The following is a 22,539-nucleotide window of genomic DNA, read 5'->3' as shown; positions in this document are numbered from 1 at the left end:
AGAGAGCACTCGTATTTATTGCTCTGCCTTCCTGTTTCAATGACTTTTCATCAGGAAAAGGCAGGGAAAAGGAGTGCTGTGTATGGTGGTCATCAGTGGATACATGTGTAATGTATGACAGGAACATGGATTACACTGTACTCAAGACAAAGATCATCATCCAGGTCAGCTCTGCAGAACTCCACTGAGTTGATCCCCAAGAAAAAGTATTTAAAAAAGGAAAAAACAAAACAAAACAAAACAAAAACAACACTGTAATCCATTTTAAAGCATCGTTGTACCTTATGGAGCTTACTACATTGTAAGTATTCATCTATCTATACATGTTTTTTAACCATGAGGTAAAAAAGAACACAAATAACCAAAAATCACATAATTATCATTTTAAATAGACCAAAAAAAAAAAAAAATCTTCATTTTATATCATGAATTGCCGTATTTAAAAAAAAAATAAAATAAAAAAAAAGTTCTGCAAATTTCTAACCTTTCTGGGATTTCAGATCCACTTCTCTTAATTGACTGACGTAAACATCTATTGCCCCATGAAGCGTAGAAGCTTTTAGACTTCCATCTGATGAATCTAGAAAAGAAAAAAAAGAAGATGACAGGATTTGTGCATCATCCGCTCTTTTAATTTAGAAAAGTGCCATCGTTCACTGTTAGAAATAAAATTTGCAAGAATCTTTTTTTTCGATCTTCCAATTAACTTTATCTGTTCCTGTATGTTTAAGCAACATTCGCTGTTATTTTGATGAATCATCAAAGAAAGGCTTGGGTTAAAGCAGCCCTCAAAGCCCACCCATTCCCACCTCCTGCTGTCGGCTGGCTGCCCCCCACCAGCTCTGGCTGCCCCAGGTCCCATCCAACCCAGCCCTGAGTGCCTCCAGGGATGGGGCACCCAGAGCTCTAAGACAGCTGTTCCAGGGCCTCATTGCCCTCTGAGTAAAGAATTTCCTTGTAACACAGAACCTAAATCTTCCCTTTTAGTTTAAAACCATTAAAACAGTTTAAAACATTATCCTATTGCTATCTAACCATGTAAAAAAGCTCCTTTGAAGCACCGAATGTCTCACTTTGCTGAGAAAAACAGGTTTCTGATCAAAACTTCCCAAACCAGAATGATGACATGGACTGGACCCCTGCGGTTGTTACTGGACTTGCGGGATCTACCAGGTCTCAACAGCACTCTTTCTTCCTCTGTATAAGCAAATGTACCTCCTTCTACAAGTTCTACGTTCATGTTTGTATGGAGATTGAGCACAACATCTGAACTATTTTAGTTGTCCACTAAAAAACTGCACTAAAAACCACTCTGTGCAGGCAGAGCTTTACCCACAGAAAATACCATAAGCAAAGGTCCAGCAGTTGTGCACTGCAATGTGATGACAGAAGAATTTCTGAAGTAACTGCTGCAGTATAACATACATAGGAAGTCAACATTTGTTCTTTGCCCTGGAAGAAATAGGATGTCCACTGTTAATGCCTTAAACTCACATCCAGAACAGATGTGGAAGATTAGTGTATAAAAGTAATCATGGAAAGGGATTATTATCCCTCAGCTAGAGCTGAGATCTTTGGAAGGCAAAGTAACAAAAAAGTGGCCAATCCTGATTTAGTCAGCTTAGTTTAAGGTTTGCATCTCTATACGTAAATAAGTGAGAAGCAGGAAGATGGACAGAACAGGAAAAGGGGTTAAAAACAGAGATGACACAGTTCTACAACTCAAATAGGTGAATTAAAATAGATCAAAATTTTAACAGGAAAAAATTACATTAAATAAGAGAATCTGGAAGGACAAAACAGTTAATAGAGACAATATACAATTCACAATTTTGACTGAACAGAAGTAAGGCAATCAGTTTTGATATTTAAGTATATACCCAGTGTATGGGAAATTGGTAATCACAGCATGAACCTCTGATTAATCAGCTGAGGCAAGTTTCAGGTCAGCTGTGGGAGCACAGGTGAGGGTAATTCAGCTGTGCTCCTGGAAGGGGTGGAGCCTGGCTCCACCTCCTCTAGACCTCATTTAAGGGCTGACCATCACTAAAGCAGCATCTCTTGGAAACTGCTCCTTGGTGGAGATTGCCTCAGTGTCTTCCAGCAGACTGAAGGTCTCTATTGGGTGAGTCTTTCCTTTAAATAACCTTTTGGATACTTATCACCACCTCTCTTGTACCATCTTTGCATTATTGTCAATATACCTCACTGTACACTCATCATTAACTGGGGTTTAATGCAAATAGAGTAAGAACAAGGGAAAAAAAAAAAAGCATGCTTTAAAATTCAGTTTCCTAGGGACTGACAGCTCAAGAGGAAAGACAAGGCTGAATTGCTCTGCTGCCTAAAGAGCAGATCATTACTCTTGAGCAACTTTGGCTATTTATGAATTTACTACTTCTACAAAAAGAAGTTAGTTGTTAAGCTTTCAGAAAAATCATAGAGACAACTTTGCTAACAAAATTGCCCAGAACATCTCTCAACCCCTAATTTCCACACAGATTTTATAACTATAACCATTGCTTTTAAAGGCCACAGTCTGTTGTGGATAACCTGTTTCGTTGGCAGAAGAGGAAAATCATTGCACGCTTCAATCCTGCATCACAACACAACGTGCCACGTATGACTTCATCTCAATAAGCCTCTGACCTACTGTAGGTCATATAGGATCTTCTTTCAGGATATCCAAACTCGTGAGGGAAGAAAACAACTTAAAAATATATCAATTGTTTTTTCATTTGTGGCAATTATGAAAAGCTTTCAGACATCGTATCTGAAGGAAAATATTGCATGTTAGAGGTTACCAGAATTGGATCATACTTGGATGTCTAGTTTTATTTTTCCTGCCTGGAATTTAGACCAGTCAGCTCTGCATTGGAACAAAAGCATCCATGTGTAGGTGAAGCGATAGGACAAGGGGGAATGGATTTAAAGTGAAAGAGCAGAGGTTTAGTTTGGATGTTAGGAAGAAATTATTTGCTCAGAGGGCAGCGAGGCACTGGCACAGCTGCTCAGAGAAGCTGGAGGTGCCCAAGGCCAGACTTGATGGGTTCCTGAGGAGCCTTTTCTGGTGGGTGGTAACCCTGCTCATGGCAGGGAGGTTGGAACAAAGTGATCTCTGATGTGCCTTCCAGCCCAAGCCATTCTATATGATTCCATGAAGTATGCAGTATAAATATTTCATTTTTCACTTATAAAGGCATGGGTTACTGACAACTGCTGCAAGACGTACATTCTGCAAGTACATAATCTTTTATTAAGAGCTCTAAAAAAATATTGCTTTGAATACATTAGGTATCTAAAAATTAATACTGCAACAAGATTGAGAATTTTCAGTGTCATTATATGAGAAGTTACAAATGCGATGCAGCATCATCTACATCGCTTAATGTTTGAACACATCCAAAAGAAAAAAATGTGTGGTTTTCTAAGCTGCAAGAAAAATGCTGTTACACCCAGGCAGCATCTATTTGTACTGTATATGTAAATCTATTTACTGATTTCTCCTGTCCATAAGCTCCGTCCAAAACAATCTGCATTCCATAGGACACAAAGAAAGGGAAAGAGAAAACAGACTGATGATGAAACCAGGTAATAACTCAGTAAGTGTTAATTCATAGCAGACTAAGTTTTTAATTTCTATTATTTTTTTAAAATTCCCGTTTTTTTGGTCTTTTTTTTTGTTTTTGTAACCTGGCTTCTGAGCGACAGGAAAATGCAGCTGACTCCAGTATCTCTCTGAAGAGCAGGTTCCTTTGTGTAAGATGGTGTGGGGGAAAGCACGGTCACAAAGGAAAAAGAATTTGCCATCAACAGAACCAAAGCCAAATTCTGAGATACGAGACTGGAAGACAAAGGATGCTTCACATGAGGACAACCACATTAATACACTTTGTGTAGATGGCAAAGACTAGATCAACTGAATTACTGAGACACAAGCATGTGCATGGCTAATATATATCTACTTTAACATATATACGAATAGTATATATATATTAACATATATATGAATAGTACTTAAGGATGATACAGAAATGGACTCAATGGAACTCTGAAATAAGATTCTTGATTTAAAAATTCCTTAGGGCACATTTTAAAAACCAAATGCTCAAGGAGAGCAAAATCAAAAGATCAGATGCAACATTGCTAAATAAATGGTTCGTTGTTTAATTTTCCAGTTGTTCAAAAAATAAACATTGTCTTTCACATTCAAAGCCCTCTGAAAATAAGATTCTGGTATTCTGCCTCAATGCTAGAGAAGAGAACTACCTTATCAGAACATTCTTAAATCAGAAATCTTAGACACTTCAGCTTGCTTTCATGTGAGGATCATTCACAATTAGTAAGCAGCTACTCTGTATGTTCTCAAGAAAACTGAAGCTTTGCTGTAATTGCTGGATTTTAGTTCATTTAAGACAGTGAGTCTACACCACTGGAAGTCACCGAAGCTTTCTGGTCTCCCAGTATTGGTTGCTGAAGACAGAAACTGGCAGAATAATGCTAACAGATGCTGACATCCATAACAGGGAAAAGAACAAAAAGATAAGGGACTTCTTGGATGTTTATGCATGTTTCTACTCTCCAGAGTAAGCTCCTGCTGCTTATAAACCTGTGTTGATTTGCCCTCAAACCCAAAAGTCATTTTCTCTGAGTTAAGTAAGTAATACCAAAAGAATTTTCTTTTTCTTTTTTTTTTTTAGAGCTGGTAGGGGAAAATTTGGCCTGTTGGCAGAGCAGAGAATACATAGTCAGACAATAACACTGAAAAATAAACAAGTTTTAGCTAGAGTGAACACAAGTCAGCCTTGCACCCTGGCATAAAAGAAATTTAACAGTAACCTTGACTACATTAACTGCAGCATGGCCAGTATACCAAGGGAAGGGATTATCTCCCCTTCTACTCACTCAGTACTTGTTAGATCACGTCTAGAATACAGCACTCAGTTTTGGGGCTCCCAATAAAAGAGAAACATCAATTAACGGGAAAGAATTCCATGGAGGAACATCAGGTAGTTGGGGTCTGAAGAGCTTCCTAGTCAGGAGAGGCTGAGGGCTTATACAGCCTATAGAACAGGCAGCTTCAGAACCTGATAGTAGCCCTCTACGAACCACGTGGAGGCAATGAAGATGAAGACAATCCTCAGAATGGAGAATGACAAGAATGCAAGGGACAAAAGGCTTAATGTTAAAGATTTCATCTAGATATATGGAAAAGCTTTTTCATCCTGAAGGCAATTACATTCTGGAACAGTCTGCCCAGAGAAGGTGTATGGCCTGCATCCTTGGAGACCTTCAACACTACAAGACAAAGCCCTGAGCAACCTCACAGCCAGCTCTGCTTTAAGCACTTGGGTAGACAAGACAACCTCCAGAGGACCTCAACCATTCAGTGACTGACCTCCTGAAGCCTCTTACAACCTCAGTTTTTCTATGAACGCAGTAAATCAGAGTTTTAAATGATCAAATAAATTCTAAAAGAAAAAAAAAACAAAACCAAAACAATCCACTATTTTTTGTAATTTGGATTTCTAATGGCTATTTTAAGTAGTAACATGCAGTAGAAGTAAAAACAGTTGTTTCACATTAAGAAGTCATTCAAAATCCATAGAACATGCTAGAAGTGCTTCTACTGAAGGGTTGGCAAACAATTTGTCAGTGACTAACAAAGCCCCCAGTATGGAAAAAAGGCACTGTCCCTACCTTCCTATTTTAACAGTAACAGCACAGAACACTCACACATGCTAGATACCTAGAATTACACTGAGCATTGGAGAGAATTTGTTAAAATACATAAGTATATTTATTGATTTATTTTACACAAACATTCCAAAATAAAAAAATACATAAAATGGATAAAACTAATCTGAAAACAACAACAAAATTAGAATGAAAGACCAGACCGGTTTGCTGTTTCAATATAGGAGCATAAGAGGTTACTCAGAATTGTGTTGTATTTTCCCTTGAATAATTTGAAATTAAATTCAGCATTCTCAACTACGCTTTGCCTATTAAATAAACCTTCTAGAAGGATACATCCTCAAGATCTATAAAGGGTTGTATTTTTCAGTTATCTGATAGAATTATTACTGCAGATAATTAAATAATTACATACCTATGAAAACCCAACTGAGGACATCAGAAGATGCAAGTTTTTCTTCCTATTTCTATCAGCAAACATCAGCTTGTTGGACAGTCAGGGTTATCTTGTGGCACTGATTCCTCACGTGCAAAAATCTAGCACTTAAACTTTACATTTTCAAGTATTTGGAGTTCAATCACTGAATCTTAAAAGCCATTTGCCTTTAGAAAAATTCATACAAAATCAAGGGGGATAATCCTCTTTAGGAAAAGATTAACTGTAGCCAACACTTTCAGAATTGAAATCTGAGAAATAAAGTTAGTTCAACAATCACACGGCTTCTAAATGTTTAAGCTGAACCAGGTTAATTAAGGGAAAAATAATCATCTGTTGGTGGAAAAAACTAATTCCTGCCTTAAGAAACCTTCAAACACTCTTCCTATTCTATGAGCTTATTTAACTGAAGGAAAAACAGACTAGCAAGCTTGATTTAATTCTGTGGTTTAATGACTAACTCATGAGAATGCGTACTGCATTCATTTCCAGGAATATTAATATAGATTGCTAAGAAACACAAGAGGACTTGTAACGAGACAGCGTGTCCCTGCAAGATGCTTAGTGAGTGACTGTAGTAACCATCATTAAACCTATTTATACCTTCTATTATTTCAGTTTAATACCAGATAAATAACAAGAAAACTGTGAAGGAAGTGAGAAACTCAATATAGAGAACATCAGTTGACCTGACACTCCCTTAAAATAATGAAACTGATAACGTGTAACAGATATTAACTGAGAAGAAAATTAAGAGCTACTTATTATTTCTGAAGGGAAAAGAGAGTCATCAACAGAACAGTCTGGAAATGCTAGGTTCTCATGAGCTTTTTTTCCTACCTCACAATACATCAATGATTAATGTCACGCGATATAAAAATTAAACATAGCTAATCACTGATAACAAACGTAAGACAGAAGTAGGTTAAAGGCAAAACGATTACACTTGATGTACACTTAGTATTTTCTCATGCCCTTTTGTCTAGTCTTAATCTAAAAACATTTAGATTCAGTCTAATGCCTAAAGCACAGGGGGTATGGCAACTTGCCTGCTCTGCAAAAGGCTGTTAGAGCCAAGTTTGGAAAATATCTTTCAAATACACACTAGTGAATGCTATTCCTGAAAATAAAAGGAATAAAGGCTGAAACACTTGAAAATTATAGGAAAACCAGATTTTTCCTTTGTGTGGTTTATATTTAAAAAGAAAAAAGGAAGAGTGAGAGAAGAAACATTGTCTTAGAAGACAAAACATACCTACTGTGATACTCCCTGTCTTTGTCTCAAGGCTGGTGTTACCTAGTAAGGAAAGACAAAGTGAGATTTTAATATTAAAAGTGGATTATTTGACTGGTATCTCAAATCTCAACAGAGATTAAAGTAATGTGATCTCATGGTGAGATATATGCTTTGCATCTAAAAGCAAAAGAGTATAAACCAGTTATATTGCTTCAATACTATTGCTTCACATACAAAAAAATCTGAACACATGAGAATCAAAGAAAAAACGGATGAAAAAAACTTATCTGAGTAAAGCAACCCACGGATATTGCTCTTCATTGAGTTCAGCACGAGCTGAGTGTGCAGGGCAGACTGGAGAATCAAACAAGTATAAAAGGCCTACAACACAGAATGGTCTCTTACTGACCTTGCATTACAGAATCAGAGAATTGCTTCAGTCAGAAAAGACCTTAAAGATCATCAAGTCCAACCACAACCTAACCTTATTACCCTCTGCTAAATCATGTCCCTGAGCACCACATCCAAACCGTTTTCAAACACATTCAGGGATGATGACTCAACCACCTCCCTGGAGAGCCTATTCCATTCCTTACTTTGAACTGGCCCTGGTGTGTTATCAGTAAACCTCAAAATAAGCACTCCTTCCACATCACATAAAGCACTAAGAGAATGTGGAAGGATGAGGGATGTACCACCCATGCTGTTAACAGTCTATAAGTTGGTAGAAGCCCTCGTATTTCCATTTATGCCAAGCACATTGCCTCAGAAGAAAAGCTTTAAGTGCAAAAACCAAACCATGACAGTTCACTCTTGTTACTCCCTCATCGTCCCAGAAAGATAACAAACCAAAATAAAAAAAAATCTGATCACAGTAATTTACTCTAATTTAATAATGTATTGCATTCCCAAAGGTTCCAGATCCTGATCAAGTTCTGCTCCTGTCTTCTGTAATTACACAGTAATTATACAGTCATTAGGGCAGAATGCGTTCCACTGTATGATCTGTAATGTTTTCTTTAGCAGCCCACGAACTGAAAGCCAGAAAGGAAGCCTATCATCAATAGTCTTGAATTCATTGTTTCAAGCACATACTGTATGAAATACTGAGCTGTTCCGCAAATTACATTTGAAACAAAACAATTTTTCAATGGATTGGAAAGAGGTTTGGCTTCATTTTGGGTTTTTGTTTTGCTTGGTGGTTGTTGTTGTTTTAAGGCACACAGTAATTACCCCATCCTTCTCATCTTACCATTACTAAGATTTATTTTTATACAATCTACAAAAAACCCAGGATTTCGTCAACCAGCAGCTCCCATAGACTACATGCCATCTGAACAGAGCTCTCAGGACTTGTGGATTTGCTGCTGTTTGTTTTCATGGTTATCTTTCTCCCTTCTGTTTTGTTAAACAGATCCTTGAAGAACATTAAACATTTAGAAATCAAAATCATATCAATCACAAACACTGCATATGACTAAAACTGCATAATGTACACATATTAGAGCGATAGGCTCATTTCAAACATCTAGCTAGAAGTTACTTTTAAAGCAGATGGGAGTTTCCTGCTGTGTCTACAAACAGTGCAGGCAAGCATATTTTTGGTCAAATAATTGTTCAGCATAGACCAACACTTACAATTGAAGCTATTTTATGGATATATCAACAGCAAAGAAAGGAAGAAGGTAATTATTAGCTTGCTATTAATATTCTGTTGAATTCAGTATGGTAGTGCAACACTGGAAAGTCTAAGACCTAATAGTTTCAACAGAAAATTAATTTTAGTGGCTTAGTGGTTTTTGAAGAGCTATCTTTTCTACCACATATGAAAAGCTTCAGACTATAGTTTTGTAAGACAGGGTCAGTACAAGTCCAAGGAGAAAAGACAGCTTTGGGAATACAAATAAGGGCATCACTTTACGCTATTTCCATTTCTCTCAAGGAGTCTGGGTTATGCTGATGAAGCATGCAAAAAAGCAATTAAGGATGCCTACATGCATATCATCTTATCTACCTTTATGTTTCCTTGCAAGACCAATCAGATTCAACTGGGACCATTTACTCCCTTCCCTTCAGTTGTGGCACAGATTACAGAAACAAACATGTAGATTCACTGATATTTCCACACAAACTGTAATCCCCCTTTCTAAGGGTATCTTTAAGATAGTGAAGCCAGATTCAAAACATTCCATAAAGGTACATTTCTGGGCATTTCATTCTAGCTGTCTTATTGAATAAAAGTTATTTAGCTTTTATGTAAAAAGGTGCAATGACCTGCAAAATCATAGAACTATACATTGGTTGGGGTTGGAAGGAACCTTAAAGATTGCCTAGTTCCACCCCCCTGCCATAGGCAGATAAACCTCCCAACAGACCAGGCTGCTTGAAGCCCCATCCAACCTGGCCTTGAGCACTGCCAAGAACGAGGCATCCACAGCTTCTCTGGACAGCCTGTGTTAGTGCCTCATAATCATCATACTGAAGCATTTCTTCCTTACATCTAATCTAAATCTACACTTCTTTACTTGAAAGCCATTACTCCTTATCCTATCCCTACAAATCCCATAATACAGTTCCCCTCCAGTTTTCCTGTGGGCCCCCTTTAGGCAGTGGAAGGCTAATACAACATCTCATTACAGCCTTATTTTTTTCCAGGCTGAACAACCCCAACTCTCAGCCAGCCTTCATAGGAGAGGTGCTCCAGCCCTCTGATCATCCTCATAGCCCTTCTCTGGGTGTGCTTCAACAGGACTACATCCTTGTGCTGGGGGCCCCAGAGCTGAAGACAGTAGTGCAGGTGGGGTCTCACAAGAGCCGAGGATGAGGATATCCCTAATCCAACCATCCATGTAGTCAACCAGGATGCTGAACAGCACAGGTCACAATACCAACCCTTGAGGAACACTGTTTGTCATTGGTCTTCTCCTGGACATTCAGCCATTGACCACAGCTCTGAGCACAACCACCCAGCCAACTCCTTGCCCACCAAATGGTCCATCTGTTTATTTTGTAATTTTGAGACAGTATCATTCACATACCTCCCAGCACAAGTGAAAATACACACCACTTCAGACAAGCATTTTTATGTTAAAGGTTATGCTTGGGGCATAAATAAGTAAAACCTGAAATTCTATTTAATTTTTTTAATAGCTAAAAAAGTACAAACAACAGTTTTGCACTGAAAGAAGGAATGAAATCTCACAGACATTAAGAAATTGAGCTAATAAATTAGAAGTCAGGTGCTAAAACTACTACTTGTATTCGTCCTGCAAACAGTGATACAGGTACTCTGTAAAAAAGCAGTAGTTTTCATTCTCTAGCAAAACCACCAGGTAATTCCAGCACTGTAAGACATAATACACACTTTATTTAATAAGAAAAGGCCAAGACAGTCTTTTGCCTGGTTCTTATTTGTACTATTCTGGAAGTGTAGTTTTCTTTTGTGTGTGTTTTTTGTGACAGGAAGTTATCTTCTAACAATATGCTCATGCCTCCATAATCTGAGGCTCTGGAGAGCAGAAGTACTGAAGACAGAAGTACCGTTATGGGATTACTTGAGGCCTATAAGAGAGAATCACACAGTATTTCTTTAGAATTGTTTCTAGTCTTTCAGTTCCAAATTTTAATTCAGTTCAGGCCCTTCCAGAGCCAAGGTTTCCACTCGAGCCTGGGCACCAACAGAGCTAGGATTATATAGCCCAAGTTTCAACTACAAAACAGGACTCATTTGTGTTCCTTTCACATCAGAGTTTTGTATGTGAAAACCATAAGCTGCTTTTTAAAAGGAACAGCTAAAATACTGGTAGGTGTTCCAGATCCATTTAGTTGACGGCTCATGAAAATAACTCTGAAGTAATGTTAGAAATGTCCGTATAATTTTGAAACAGTTGAACTTGTTTTCACACTGTTCCTTAGTCAAATTACAGTGAAGCATTACTGAGGAAGTATGTCATTAACAACAGCTGTTATTATTTCATTACTATCAAGATAAAAAACTTCCGGATGTGCACAGAGGCATGAACAAGCACACAGAATGATTCTTCCACAAAAAGCATAACTGATAGAAGAAAAAGCAAAAACCTCAACAGCTTATTGGCTAGAAGTACCAGCATCAGAACAGCCTACACGTTGTAAAAATACAACAAAAATCACTATTTCTGTCTATGCGTGCTGAAGTGAACTTTGCCTGATGGGTTTAGAAAACAATCTTCTGTCTAATATAAATGGAGAATGGAGAATCGTATCTGGGACAAGATAGCAGAAAACTGCTAAAAACTGCAGCAAATTGCTTATAAAGATGCAGAGCTAGAAACTTGAACTTGGATGGGCCTTGTACATTTTCCGCTTTGCACTTAAGGACAGATAGTTGAGAGCCTCCCTTCTCCATTCCAAAGTTGTAACCACTCGGTTACTATAGAGCATCAGTACACATATAAACTACTTCTGCTAAAATCTTTGACATACAGCCAAGTTCCACAACAAATCTTCATAGAAGCTGTAAGATTTACCTTACCTATGAGTAAAATACAGCAGTGGGGTACAGTCTCCTTCTGTCTTTTTTAGTATAATTGTCACTGCTTCTTTTAAAGATATTTTGACCTCATTAGTACGTGTTTTACGCTTGTTTCCTATTTCATACGTGTGCTTACAAAATTCTTTTCAAAAATAAATACAACATACTACGTGGTAGGTAGTATGTAGTCTTCTCAATTAAGTACTTAGCAAATACAGGATTGCTTTGTTCATGTACCGTGCACAACTGTTTACACAGAGATAGACTACAGCATTAGTCCGTTTGGTACTGTGAATGTTAGGAATACCTTCAAAGCAGCTAAATTTCATATAGAATTTCAGCTCTTACCATGAATACTTCCCAGCATAATATCACCAGCTACTGAAGAGAGAGATGAAGTTTCTGCATAGAGATATTTGGTCTTCAGGAGCCCATCTTCTGTGGATATGTTGACTGATGTCCCCTGCAGCTTCTCTATGTTCACACTCTAAGAAATAAACATAGCAGAAAATATCATTATGGTTTGAAAAGGCAAAGTGAAATAACATCATTAAGAGAAAACAAATGGTTAGTTGTTGGTGCAGAACAAGCAAAGTTCCTCATTACAAATATTTGCATCTAAGAGCTCTGACAAACAAGTGGGTAATTCTTTGGTAATCCTTTACAACATTTCTATGAACTGTTGCATCCATCAGACAAGCGAAGAACTGAAACAGACAAAAAAAACCCCTTTGCTTTGAAAATTGCTCATGTTATTAAAGCTGCTATTTTAATGTTCATGCACCACTAAGACACTTAAGGCACTGGCTAATCAGTTTTCTAGAACCTAATACCAAGACACCCACTGGCTTTCTTGTTAACACAAAAATCTGCACCAAGAGCTATAATTTGTTCACTCTGTAGGCCCAGCTTTGGTGAATGTTTGAGATTACCACAGCTGCCATTAGCTTTGGCTAACAGTCAGCAAAACCATTCATTTTACCGTTGGTTATCCAGGCCTCTATATTTGGAGGTAAGCTCCAAGCTATACGGAGCCTTAAATAACAAGTGACAGCACCTGTTTCTTTTCAACAGAAATGGAGGAAAAGGAGACCATTTGAAAAGCTGCACTGTGGATATATTTGGGGAATAAAAGGCAGTAAGTTACCTACGTCCAAGTAAACAGTTATGTGGCATAATCTAAGCCCATTTGAACAGAACAGAGTAAGTTGCATCCTCATGTGACTACTAAGCGAATTTACTTCTACTCTTCCAAAGTTAAACTTGATTCATGATGGAATCACGTGACAGGTCATACTTAAACCTCATTCATTTTGTTGTTACTTTGCTTATACCAAAGTCAAGTGAATTGCATAAAATTATTATCGTGTGGAATGACATAGGGCCTTCTTGATCAAGATGTGCCTTAAGCCAATTGAAATTCATTTTTTCAATTTAACATTATCACCTTGTGGGAAAAATGTTAATACAAAAAAGTCTGCTGCCACTTTCTTTGTAATGTTATATAAAGAGCATGCTCTGGATGGAGTAAGAGGTATTCGGATAGACAGCAAGCAGTATTGCACAGATTCCACACAATATTGTGTTACAAGAGATTAGCTAAAGAAACTGATTTGGCATGGGACTGCATCACAGCCAAATTATACTGTGATCTTAGCACTCCATACATAAAAAGCTTCCTGGAGTCTTTTTGCCTGAAGCAAAGGTACAGAATGGAGTCTTCTAGTAAGACATTTTACATTATACAATGCTAGAATACACAGCACATCTCAAATAATGTAATAAACAGCATTAATCTATACGAAGTTCTGATTACAGACGTGCAGTGCTAGAATTATAGATATGTGTGACAGCCAACATCTCCAATCCCTGCAGATACTGCTGCTTATAACAACGCAACAGAATCTAAGCATCAACAGCAAACAGAAAATGATATTAAGAAGGCATCATTTGAAGCTACAGAGGTGACAGCAAGTTGAGTTTTGACACCTGTCATAAAACTTTAACAGAAGAGACATTAAAAAAATTAATCACATTCTTTTCACCAAATACTCCACGATTCCCTCAGTCATTGGTCCTGACAATGACAAGGTATAAAACAGCTGAGGCATGAACCCAAAGCAACAAGAAAAGCCACTGTCACATCCACGATCAACAATCTAACCTATTCTGAAGGGAGTTAAGGGCAACTCGCAATGTACAGGGACACTTTTTGCAGAGCCATTCCTGCCATCAACAGGACAAAAATAAGAGCTGGCTATGACTTACAGAAAAAAAATTAAAGAAGTCACTCAGAAAGTAATGCCTCCTGTTTATTTCCCAGGAAACTACAACAAAGAGCACAATAACACTGTTTGAGGGAGCACATTCTCAGCTACAGAACGCTGTTTCTCAGCACAGTCACCACCATTAGCTATGCATTTTTGCCAGCTATGAACAACTGACTACGTGTCATCCTCGTAAAAATCTGCACCAGCAGAGGTGACCCAATGCTTCACAGCTGCTAGGAAAACATTGCCATGCAGTCTATCTTTCATTGGCCCAAACAGATGGAAGTCACAAGGTGCTGAATAGGACTACAGTCCAGGACAGCCCAGTCAAGGTTGGCAATGTGCTTGACAGTCTCACACTGGTATGGGGCATGGCATTATTTTGCTGCAAGAGAAAGGTTGTCTCCTCCTCTGACCTTGTTGTGGCTCAATCCAGCAGGCAGCTGAGCACCATGCGGTTGTTGTCTCACCCCTCCCAGTGAGATGGAAAGAATCAGAAGGAAAAGTGGAATAGATGCATTTGAAATGAAAACTATTTACCAAGATAGAGAAAAGAAAGAGGGGGAAAATAAATAAATAATCATCCTAACACCTATCTTTTGTTAATATCTATTCTATTATCCTTTTTGATAACTATTATCCTTTTAACATCCTAATTTACAATAGTCATAACTATTATCCTTGCTAACCCTCTTACTATGTATTCTTTTTTCCCCTAAAATAAAACATGTGATGCACAAGCAATCACTCACCAGTCCCTGACTGATGCCCAGCCAGTCCCTGAGCAGCAGAGGACAGCTCAATGAATTCTCTTCCTTTTTCCCTACTTTTCTTCCACATTATGCCTTATGGTATAGGCAGTTCAACTCAGCTGTTCTGACACTGTCCCCTCCCAGCTCCTCATGCACCTTAAACCTCCTTGCTGGCACAACAACAGAGGAAGTTGAGACAATTGAGATCCACAGCTGTATACAGCTCAGCGACAGGTGGAAACTGATGGATCAGTTGTAGCTACCTTTCTTGAGAATGCAAAGCGATAAGCTAAGTCATCCACGTTCATGAGAAAAAGAAGTAATTGCACAGCGACTCACTGAAAAATAAATTCACTGCTAAAATAAAAGACAAAAAAAAATATTCTAGATAGGGAAAGCATGGAGGAAAAAAAATAAAAAAGGTAGGTCTGCTTTTTACTGAGACTAAACATGTTTTCAATCTCAAATTATTCACGTCCTATGATTTTTTGGCAGAACACAGATGTCTGACTCTGTTAAATAAGTGATAGAGAAAAGTCCCTATGGCCAGATTAGCTAATGACACCCCAGTCAAACAGATTTGATTATTTTTGTCCATTGAGCCACCAGGTTTTCCAGGAAATCTCCCTCCCTTCAGGGTAAAGCCTTGGAAGTTACAGTTTCTGACCACATGCTCAAGTCCCATCTGTTTCTTAACCTTTAAAGAAGAAAAGTCAGCCTATCCTCATAAATCTGGTTGAGTGTGTTTTCACACCTGAACATATTTTCAAGATGAAAACTAACACCTTGCTATCCTAAAATAAGACAAACAATCCCTTCCTCACTTATTCTGTTTTTCTTGGCTTTGCTTTTTTGCGCTATTCTTGGTCAAACATTTCACAAATATCTCCTCCTCTTCCCCACCTTAAGAATATTCTCACATGTGTTCAGTGTCTTCCACACCACATCCTTCCCCTCCCCAGCTCCAGGAGGGCCTGGAAATGCTGACAGAGCCATAGCTACACAATGACTGCAACTGATGGAAGAAACATCTCATACAACCACACATGGGAGGTGTAATCTAGGCTGATTATTAGCTGAAGTGGCCAAGTGAGAAAAGAAATCCCAATATCTTAAGTATGCAACCATTTTTTTATAATGCTTTAAGTAACACTAACTTAAGTTGTTCCATAGCCACAAATTCCTGTTAAAAATCACTCATTTCACTCAAGTTACTTCAGTTTTGCAAACAGAAGAGTAACTTCTAACAACATTACTTCCTATATGAACATTTATGATCACAAATAAGAATTTCAGAGTAATCTGCATGAAGTTGTTTATTTTTTCAGGACAGTGTACCTGAGGGGGAAAAAAGGCAAATGAATGACGTTAAGAATTAAAAGCAAAAGCATTACACATACTTCCACAGAGCTCTAGATCTCATTTCCCTACGTATTTTGATCAGTACCATTAAGCTGCTATTTGAAATGAACTCCACGGATTCCAGTGGCATAACAAACTAGTTTGGGAACAAAGGACCAGGCAGCATGCACCTAACTGAAAGATGACCACCCTGCTAGTAGGTTGTGAGGACATTCCTAAATAGCATGAAATACTTTCCACTGGTAGAAATTAACTATTTCTGTTTTCAAATCCTTCCAACAGAAACCCTCTGTAGGGAAACATAAGATACATTACAAAGACTGTAAACTAATTCTGTCTTCTTCCAATGGTCACCATTGGCTTAGGATGGAACCTAACTCCACCTATTTAGTAAGAAGGCCCAAATGGACTAATAATTGATCTGCACTGATCAGTCCAACAGTTGCAATGACAGAGCACATTGCAGTCAGAACCTACCCATGCTGCTTTATGCTAAGAGGTTCTGCTAGGATGAAATAGTGTTCATAAAGAAATGAGATAGCTCATTCAGAGCAGCCTTATGGCTCCTTTCTATGTAACAGGAAGGCAAGCATCCACTGCAAAGAAACAGATAATTTAATGTTGAGAGTCTCGTTTTCATTAGCAGTTCACAACAGCTCACAGCTGGCTCTACCTAAGTGATCACATGATCACAGAATCCAACTGACCAGGTGTGCAACAGCCTGAAACAGCACTTCAGAGGCAATTTTGGACTGTAAAAACTTCCCAGCTTGGTCTCAATTTTACCCTAGGCTAGAGAAAGCTACCCGAACTTTCTGATTCCTTTCAGTTCTGCTGGTTATAAGGGCACTCACTGAATTTGACAAGAGTGCAAGTAACCAAGCTATTTCCAGAATTGGCTCCACATCACATAACAGTGCTTCAGATCTAATGAATCCTAACGCAACCAGTTGCACAGATATTACAGTGGCTGAATATTCAAGCTGAGCCTAAGAACCAGATCAGGTATGAAAACTGTACCGTCGTGTAAGGGATCCTAGCTCTGCATTATCCTAAATAATGAAGAATTGACTACTTGTGGTAAGAAAACCAAATTAGTGTAGTATCAGGCTTGTCTCATGCTGCCATCTGCTGAAAAGAACAGGTTATTTCTCTGAAACTTCCCTGCTCTCAGGGTTCTTTTCCCTGCACGTCATAGCAAGATTACAAGCGATTGCTTCCTCTGATGCAAAGAAATATACAGAACTTTCCACTCTTTGGTTCTTATAAATCATATAATGCTGGAAGTGAAAAGTATGTGCACATATCTGGTTGTTATTCATGAGACACTACAATAAACCTAGGTGCCTACTGCAGAATCCAAGTGCCTAAACATCAGCCAACTAAAAAGCTCTAGACTCCAGCTTTAATTTTGTAGGCCCTCACAGATGTGTTGTATGAGCTAGCCCAGCCTCAAGAGCTGACAGAATGATCGCATGTTCATTACTCCACTTTCTACAGAGCCTTTTCATAGAGACTTATCCAAACAAAGCATGATACCAGGTAGTATAGTTAAACAAATATAAGTTAACAGTGAAATGACAATCAGCCCGTGGTAATCATTAAATATTCCTCAGTGTATGCCCTTCAAAGCGTAACCATTTAGCAACAGACAAGCTGAACAAGAAACTCATGAAAATGCCTCAGTTCTTACTTACACCCTTCTCTGTTGCATGAATATCTGTATTCCCATAAAGCGTTCCAAGACCAATTACTTTGCCACCATTTGTCCGTATATCAATTTTATGGCTCTGAAAAAAAGTAAATAAATTCACACAGTTAGGGCAACGTAACTAGAAAACAAGTTACCTCCTTTTTCAAGCTGCATCACAGTCACAAACTTAAACTTCCCTTTTACTGGTTTCCTCTGAACTAACTGCCAAATGTGCTGCTTGCTCCCAAAGCAGTCAAACCCAAAGATACCATCACAAAACTCTTTTGGACAATATACATGCACACACACGTAAATCTATATAGAGGTAATTCCTCTGATCTGGGGCCTAAAGGAGCCAAGAAGCTTCCTGTGGCCACCAACACAGCAAACACATACACAGGGAAAGGATGATACCTTCTACTTATAGTTTTCCCTCACATTTTCCTTATTTCTGAATCAAGCAGGCTCAGTGAGCTGATGGAGTAGAAACAGCAACACCAAGCTCCTCCAGAATACAGCAAGGACACAGAGGAGCAGGGCTCAGAAGCCTCACATTGCCTACTTCACAGTGTTCTGTTCAGTTCAATAGTGAGCACCACTTTACCACTGCTTCAAGTGTCCTAGAAAACAGGACTGTGACTTCTCCATCTTTAAAATTCAACTTTTCTCAAGTCTCCTATCTTTCAAGTATCTGAGAAAAGATGCTCATCACATTTAGAGTTGTGAGTGCAGACAGCTTTCTCCTCAACATTATAAAATCTCATGGCAATCATGATTGCATCCTGTGATTACTATCAATAATGCTGGCTAAAATTGCTTTGTTTCTTACATTATGCAGTTTCTCATGTATTTTTTTGTTGTAAATATACAGTCCTTATTTTTTTTTCCAAACCTTTAGAGTATCTCTAACATACAATACTGTTGGCTTGTCAGATTTTACTTTGTCAGATGTTACTTTCAAAGATTAATATGGTCAATTAGAATTGAGAAGATACAGGTAGAGTGTAGTTCACTGAATATGGATTAAGTCTGGCTCTGTAGTATACTGAATTTCAATGTAAGCTGAACTTCACATTTATGTAGCTGCACATTACAAAGCCACTTCTTAACGTATAAGAAAAACGTTGAAAGGCTTCTCATATCTCAGAAATGCTTAAAGGAATTACTCTAGGGGAAATAAATAAATAAATCAAGTGCAATCTCAATTACTCAAGTGAAATTTATTCCAAACAGCACTTAAGTTGGATATTCTTCGATTACTTCCACAAAAGCAAGTCAGCAAACATGAAGTTGAAAGATCAAGAAAAATCAAGGTCACAGCCATGTCACGTCCAGTATTTATCAGTATAATCAGCTGGGTACTTCGGACATGTAATTTCAAGATCAAGTTATACATTAATCTAAGGAGTTTCAATAGCACTGAGGCATCAGAATTGAGAAAAAATATCACACAGGAAAAAAAAAAAAAGAAATGATGCTGCATACCGAGAAGTACCTCATAGTGCCACCTAAGAAAACAACTATTAAGTCTGCTGGTCAGAGAAGGGAATTCCCAGAAGTTTTATTTTGGAGGGGTAGTGCAGCAGGGGAGGAGCACAGCAGAAATGAGGCTCACTGCTTCCACCACTTCAGTAGCTTTCAGCTATCAAAGGTGCCTAGATGTCTTACTTCATATTATTTAGTCTTTGACTTTGTGTTGTAATGGTATGCAATAAATGAAGGCACAGTGCTACCCACACACACAGTAACACTCAGAAATACCAGAGTATTTCTCACCCATACAGCTGGCATTCAGCACTTTATTATGCTATACTCCATCACACAGTCCCTTTCGAAACAATGACAGCACAGGGAAGGGTTCATCATACCTTTATTGACTGCAAGACACTAGTCCCCTTCTCAGTTTCTATTTTGCAGTTATCACATTCCATTTTCTGAACCTTCACGCAGCCAGTTCCTGATGTTTTGATATCCAAATCTGGAATTAAAAGTTTTATTAGCAATGGAACAGTAAGAACCAGGTGTTAAATACAGCACTTGATCACAATAGAGCAACTATACACAGTAGGATAAAGATAGTAGCTTCTTTAATATACGGAATCTGACAGCTAAGTTCAGCTATCCTTTCAACTGCACACCTAATTAGTGTCAACAACCAACAGTGAAAACTGGCTGAATGTTACAAGTGGCAGCAGTGACTGGCAAGGAGTGTGTGGCCCATTAGTGAAGCTATAATTTCACATACATATACACAAACACACAAAGAGCTACATTCCTGCACTCCACACTACCATATAGCCACCCTCACCACTATATCTATTAACAATTCTACCCTGGCATAGGTGTTGGGATGGGAAGGCTGAAAAGTTGTTCAAGACCTTACACAGAGTAACAAAACTCAGCTGCAGATGCTGTATTTGTACTGTTATGTCTTCTTAGACCCATATTGCTTCAACAGCATAACATAAAAACATGTATAAAAGAGTTCACAAGCATCGTTCTTCCCTAGCCTTCTGGAAGGCCTGATTTATCCTCCTGGCACGATGGACACTGAATCACCTTACCTTACTAATGTTTATAGGCTTCCATAAAGAAAAGTTCCTGAGTCTTGTAGATAATTTGATTATCAAGTGAGTAATTCATGGGCTCAAAATGCTCCAGGCAGGACAGCATTTTTGTGCCACTTAAGATCAAGGGAAAAATGTGAGAACCTGTAGTCAGGGGATTCTGACTGTATTAACAGTCATTTACATTAGTGACCACCATAAACACTGGCAAGAATTAAAGCCAGAAAAAGATAAAGAAGTTTATTTTGTTCTTCTATGGAAGAGAGACAGAAGAAAAAAGTAGTGAGAGTAAAAAACATACGAAAGATTTAATTGCCACAGCAAACTAAGAGGTTAAGTTCAGTGAAAGATACACATAGTATCTGAAAGCCACAGTTTCATTAGACTGGGGCCAGCAGAGCTGGACTGGATAGGCAAGTTTCCCAGAAAGCCTTTTGTTTGTATACTTTGTTCCCTTAGCTTCCTCACAGAACAGGGAGATGGACAGACCTCCAAAACAGAAATACAGTGACTGAGATTTCATCTAATTGAACATTTCTTAAACTTCAATGTTAAAAGAGGTTTTGAGGCACGTAAAAGCACAAAATCTGACAAGTGGTATTGGTGACTATTGTCAGAGGCTGAATGTTTGTATGGCCAAAGCCTAGACAGTTTCACTGGACTAAAAATATCAGAGCAGTATTTGAGCTATTTTCATCTGATCAGTGCTGATCTGCTGGTTCTCAAGTTGCCAAGGCAGGCAGATGAAACTTTTCCAGGATGCTGTATTTCCTTCAGAGCAGTTGGATTGTTTAAAGGCAGTTCCCAGAGAGACACCAACAGAAGCACTTCTCAGACATCTGAACTTGAAACAGCATGTCCCTGCACAGCACAAACCTGGAGACAAAAAGGAAAACAATATGGTTTTTGATACAAGCTGTCTTGCTGAAAATTGCTCAATTCACTCACTGGAAAATTGCATGGCTGCTTAGAAGGGCCTACATGCAAGACTTCTGCTACTTCCTTTCAGCAAAGACAGAGGCCACAAAAGGCAATTTGCTTATGTAAACTTTTAAGTTCTATCAGCATGGTAAGCCTCCAGCTCTTATCCCTTCTGTCAAAAAGATTGTCACAAGTCCATGGGGCCAGATGGGATCTACCTGGGGGTACTGAGGGAGCTGGTAGTCACTTTTAATAACAAAAGATTATGATTCTGCAAGGTAGATTCTGGCTGTTATTTGAAAACTGTATTCGTAATGTAATCCTAGATGCCCTCTTCTGGCATGGATCTTCACTACTAGTCTGAGGGTTCATGTGTAAGTTGTCAGGAAACAAAGGATTCCTGGCCCGCAAACAGACTGTGCTTTGATCCTTCAGAGTCACAGTGCACTGCTAGCCTTGATCTAGGGAAGATTAGCAGGTGAGGAATGGAACGCTGATGTCTTGTGAACAGACTTCCTATGCAACAATAAATGACTCTTTAAAAAAACAACAACAACAACAACAAAGAAGGCTGGATAAGAGCTGGATAATATCGCTAATGAAACCCTAAATAAGGAGGAAGATACAATTTCAGTGCCAAAGTTCCAAGAATACAGTGATTTCTTCTCAGTGAAGCTGAGGACTGCAGCCAACTTCCACCACGCAAACCTTGAAGAGCACAAAGATCTCTGAACTGCAAACAACTCGGACCTGGAAATAAATGTGCACAGGGAAAAAAAGCCCACTAGCACAGGAAGGTAGGCAGGGGTACCCAGAAACACCACCTTTAGCTATCATACATAGCATTTACCAGCCTAATTTGAAGTGACTCAGCAGCATCGAACCACTGGAAGTACTTGATGATGATCCAATTCTCAACTCACATAGGAAGCTTAAGGAAGCTTATCTGTACATGCACAAACACGTTAAGCTCATTCAGCCCCTTTTACTGAGGCTATCACATTGCAATATTTGCTACTCTGAGGTGGCAGGTCTGCCATGTTTAGTAGGCGTGGACAGTCTTTGCTTCCCTTCTCAATTATTGTTTATGC

General features: G+C 38.5%; 1 protein-coding gene across 2 annotated transcripts in view; it reads right to left on the bottom strand.

Annotated features, from left to right (window-relative positions):
- FAM185A (family with sequence similarity 185 member A) overlaps window positions 1-22,539 on the bottom strand; it is a 36,977-nt gene that overhangs the window by 11,212 nt on the left and 3,226 nt on the right. Inside the window, exons 2-6 of one of the 2 annotated variants that reach the window (XM_072340203.1) lie at window positions 19,829-19,938; window positions 17,965-18,057; window positions 12,232-12,370; window positions 7,389-7,430; window positions 485-580 (exon numbers count right to left, since the gene is read on the bottom strand). In XM_072340203.1, coding sequence (XP_072196304.1) covers window positions 485-580; window positions 7,389-7,430; window positions 12,232-12,370; window positions 17,965-18,057; window positions 19,829-19,938 — 480 coding nt within the window. The remainder of the gene's footprint in view (window positions 1-484; window positions 581-7,388; window positions 7,431-12,231; window positions 12,371-17,964; window positions 18,058-19,828; window positions 19,939-22,539) is intronic. The other variant, XM_072340211.1, reaches the window with a different exon arrangement.

Source organism: Excalfactoria chinensis, chromosome 1 (assembly GCF_039878825.1).
Source record: "Excalfactoria chinensis isolate bCotChi1 chromosome 1, bCotChi1.hap2, whole genome shotgun sequence".
Classification (NCBI taxonomy): domain Eukaryota; kingdom Metazoa; phylum Chordata; class Aves; order Galliformes; family Phasianidae; genus Excalfactoria; species Excalfactoria chinensis.
The sequence above is the reverse complement of the archived record's forward strand: the minus strand, read 5'-3'. Positions and strand labels throughout refer to the sequence as shown.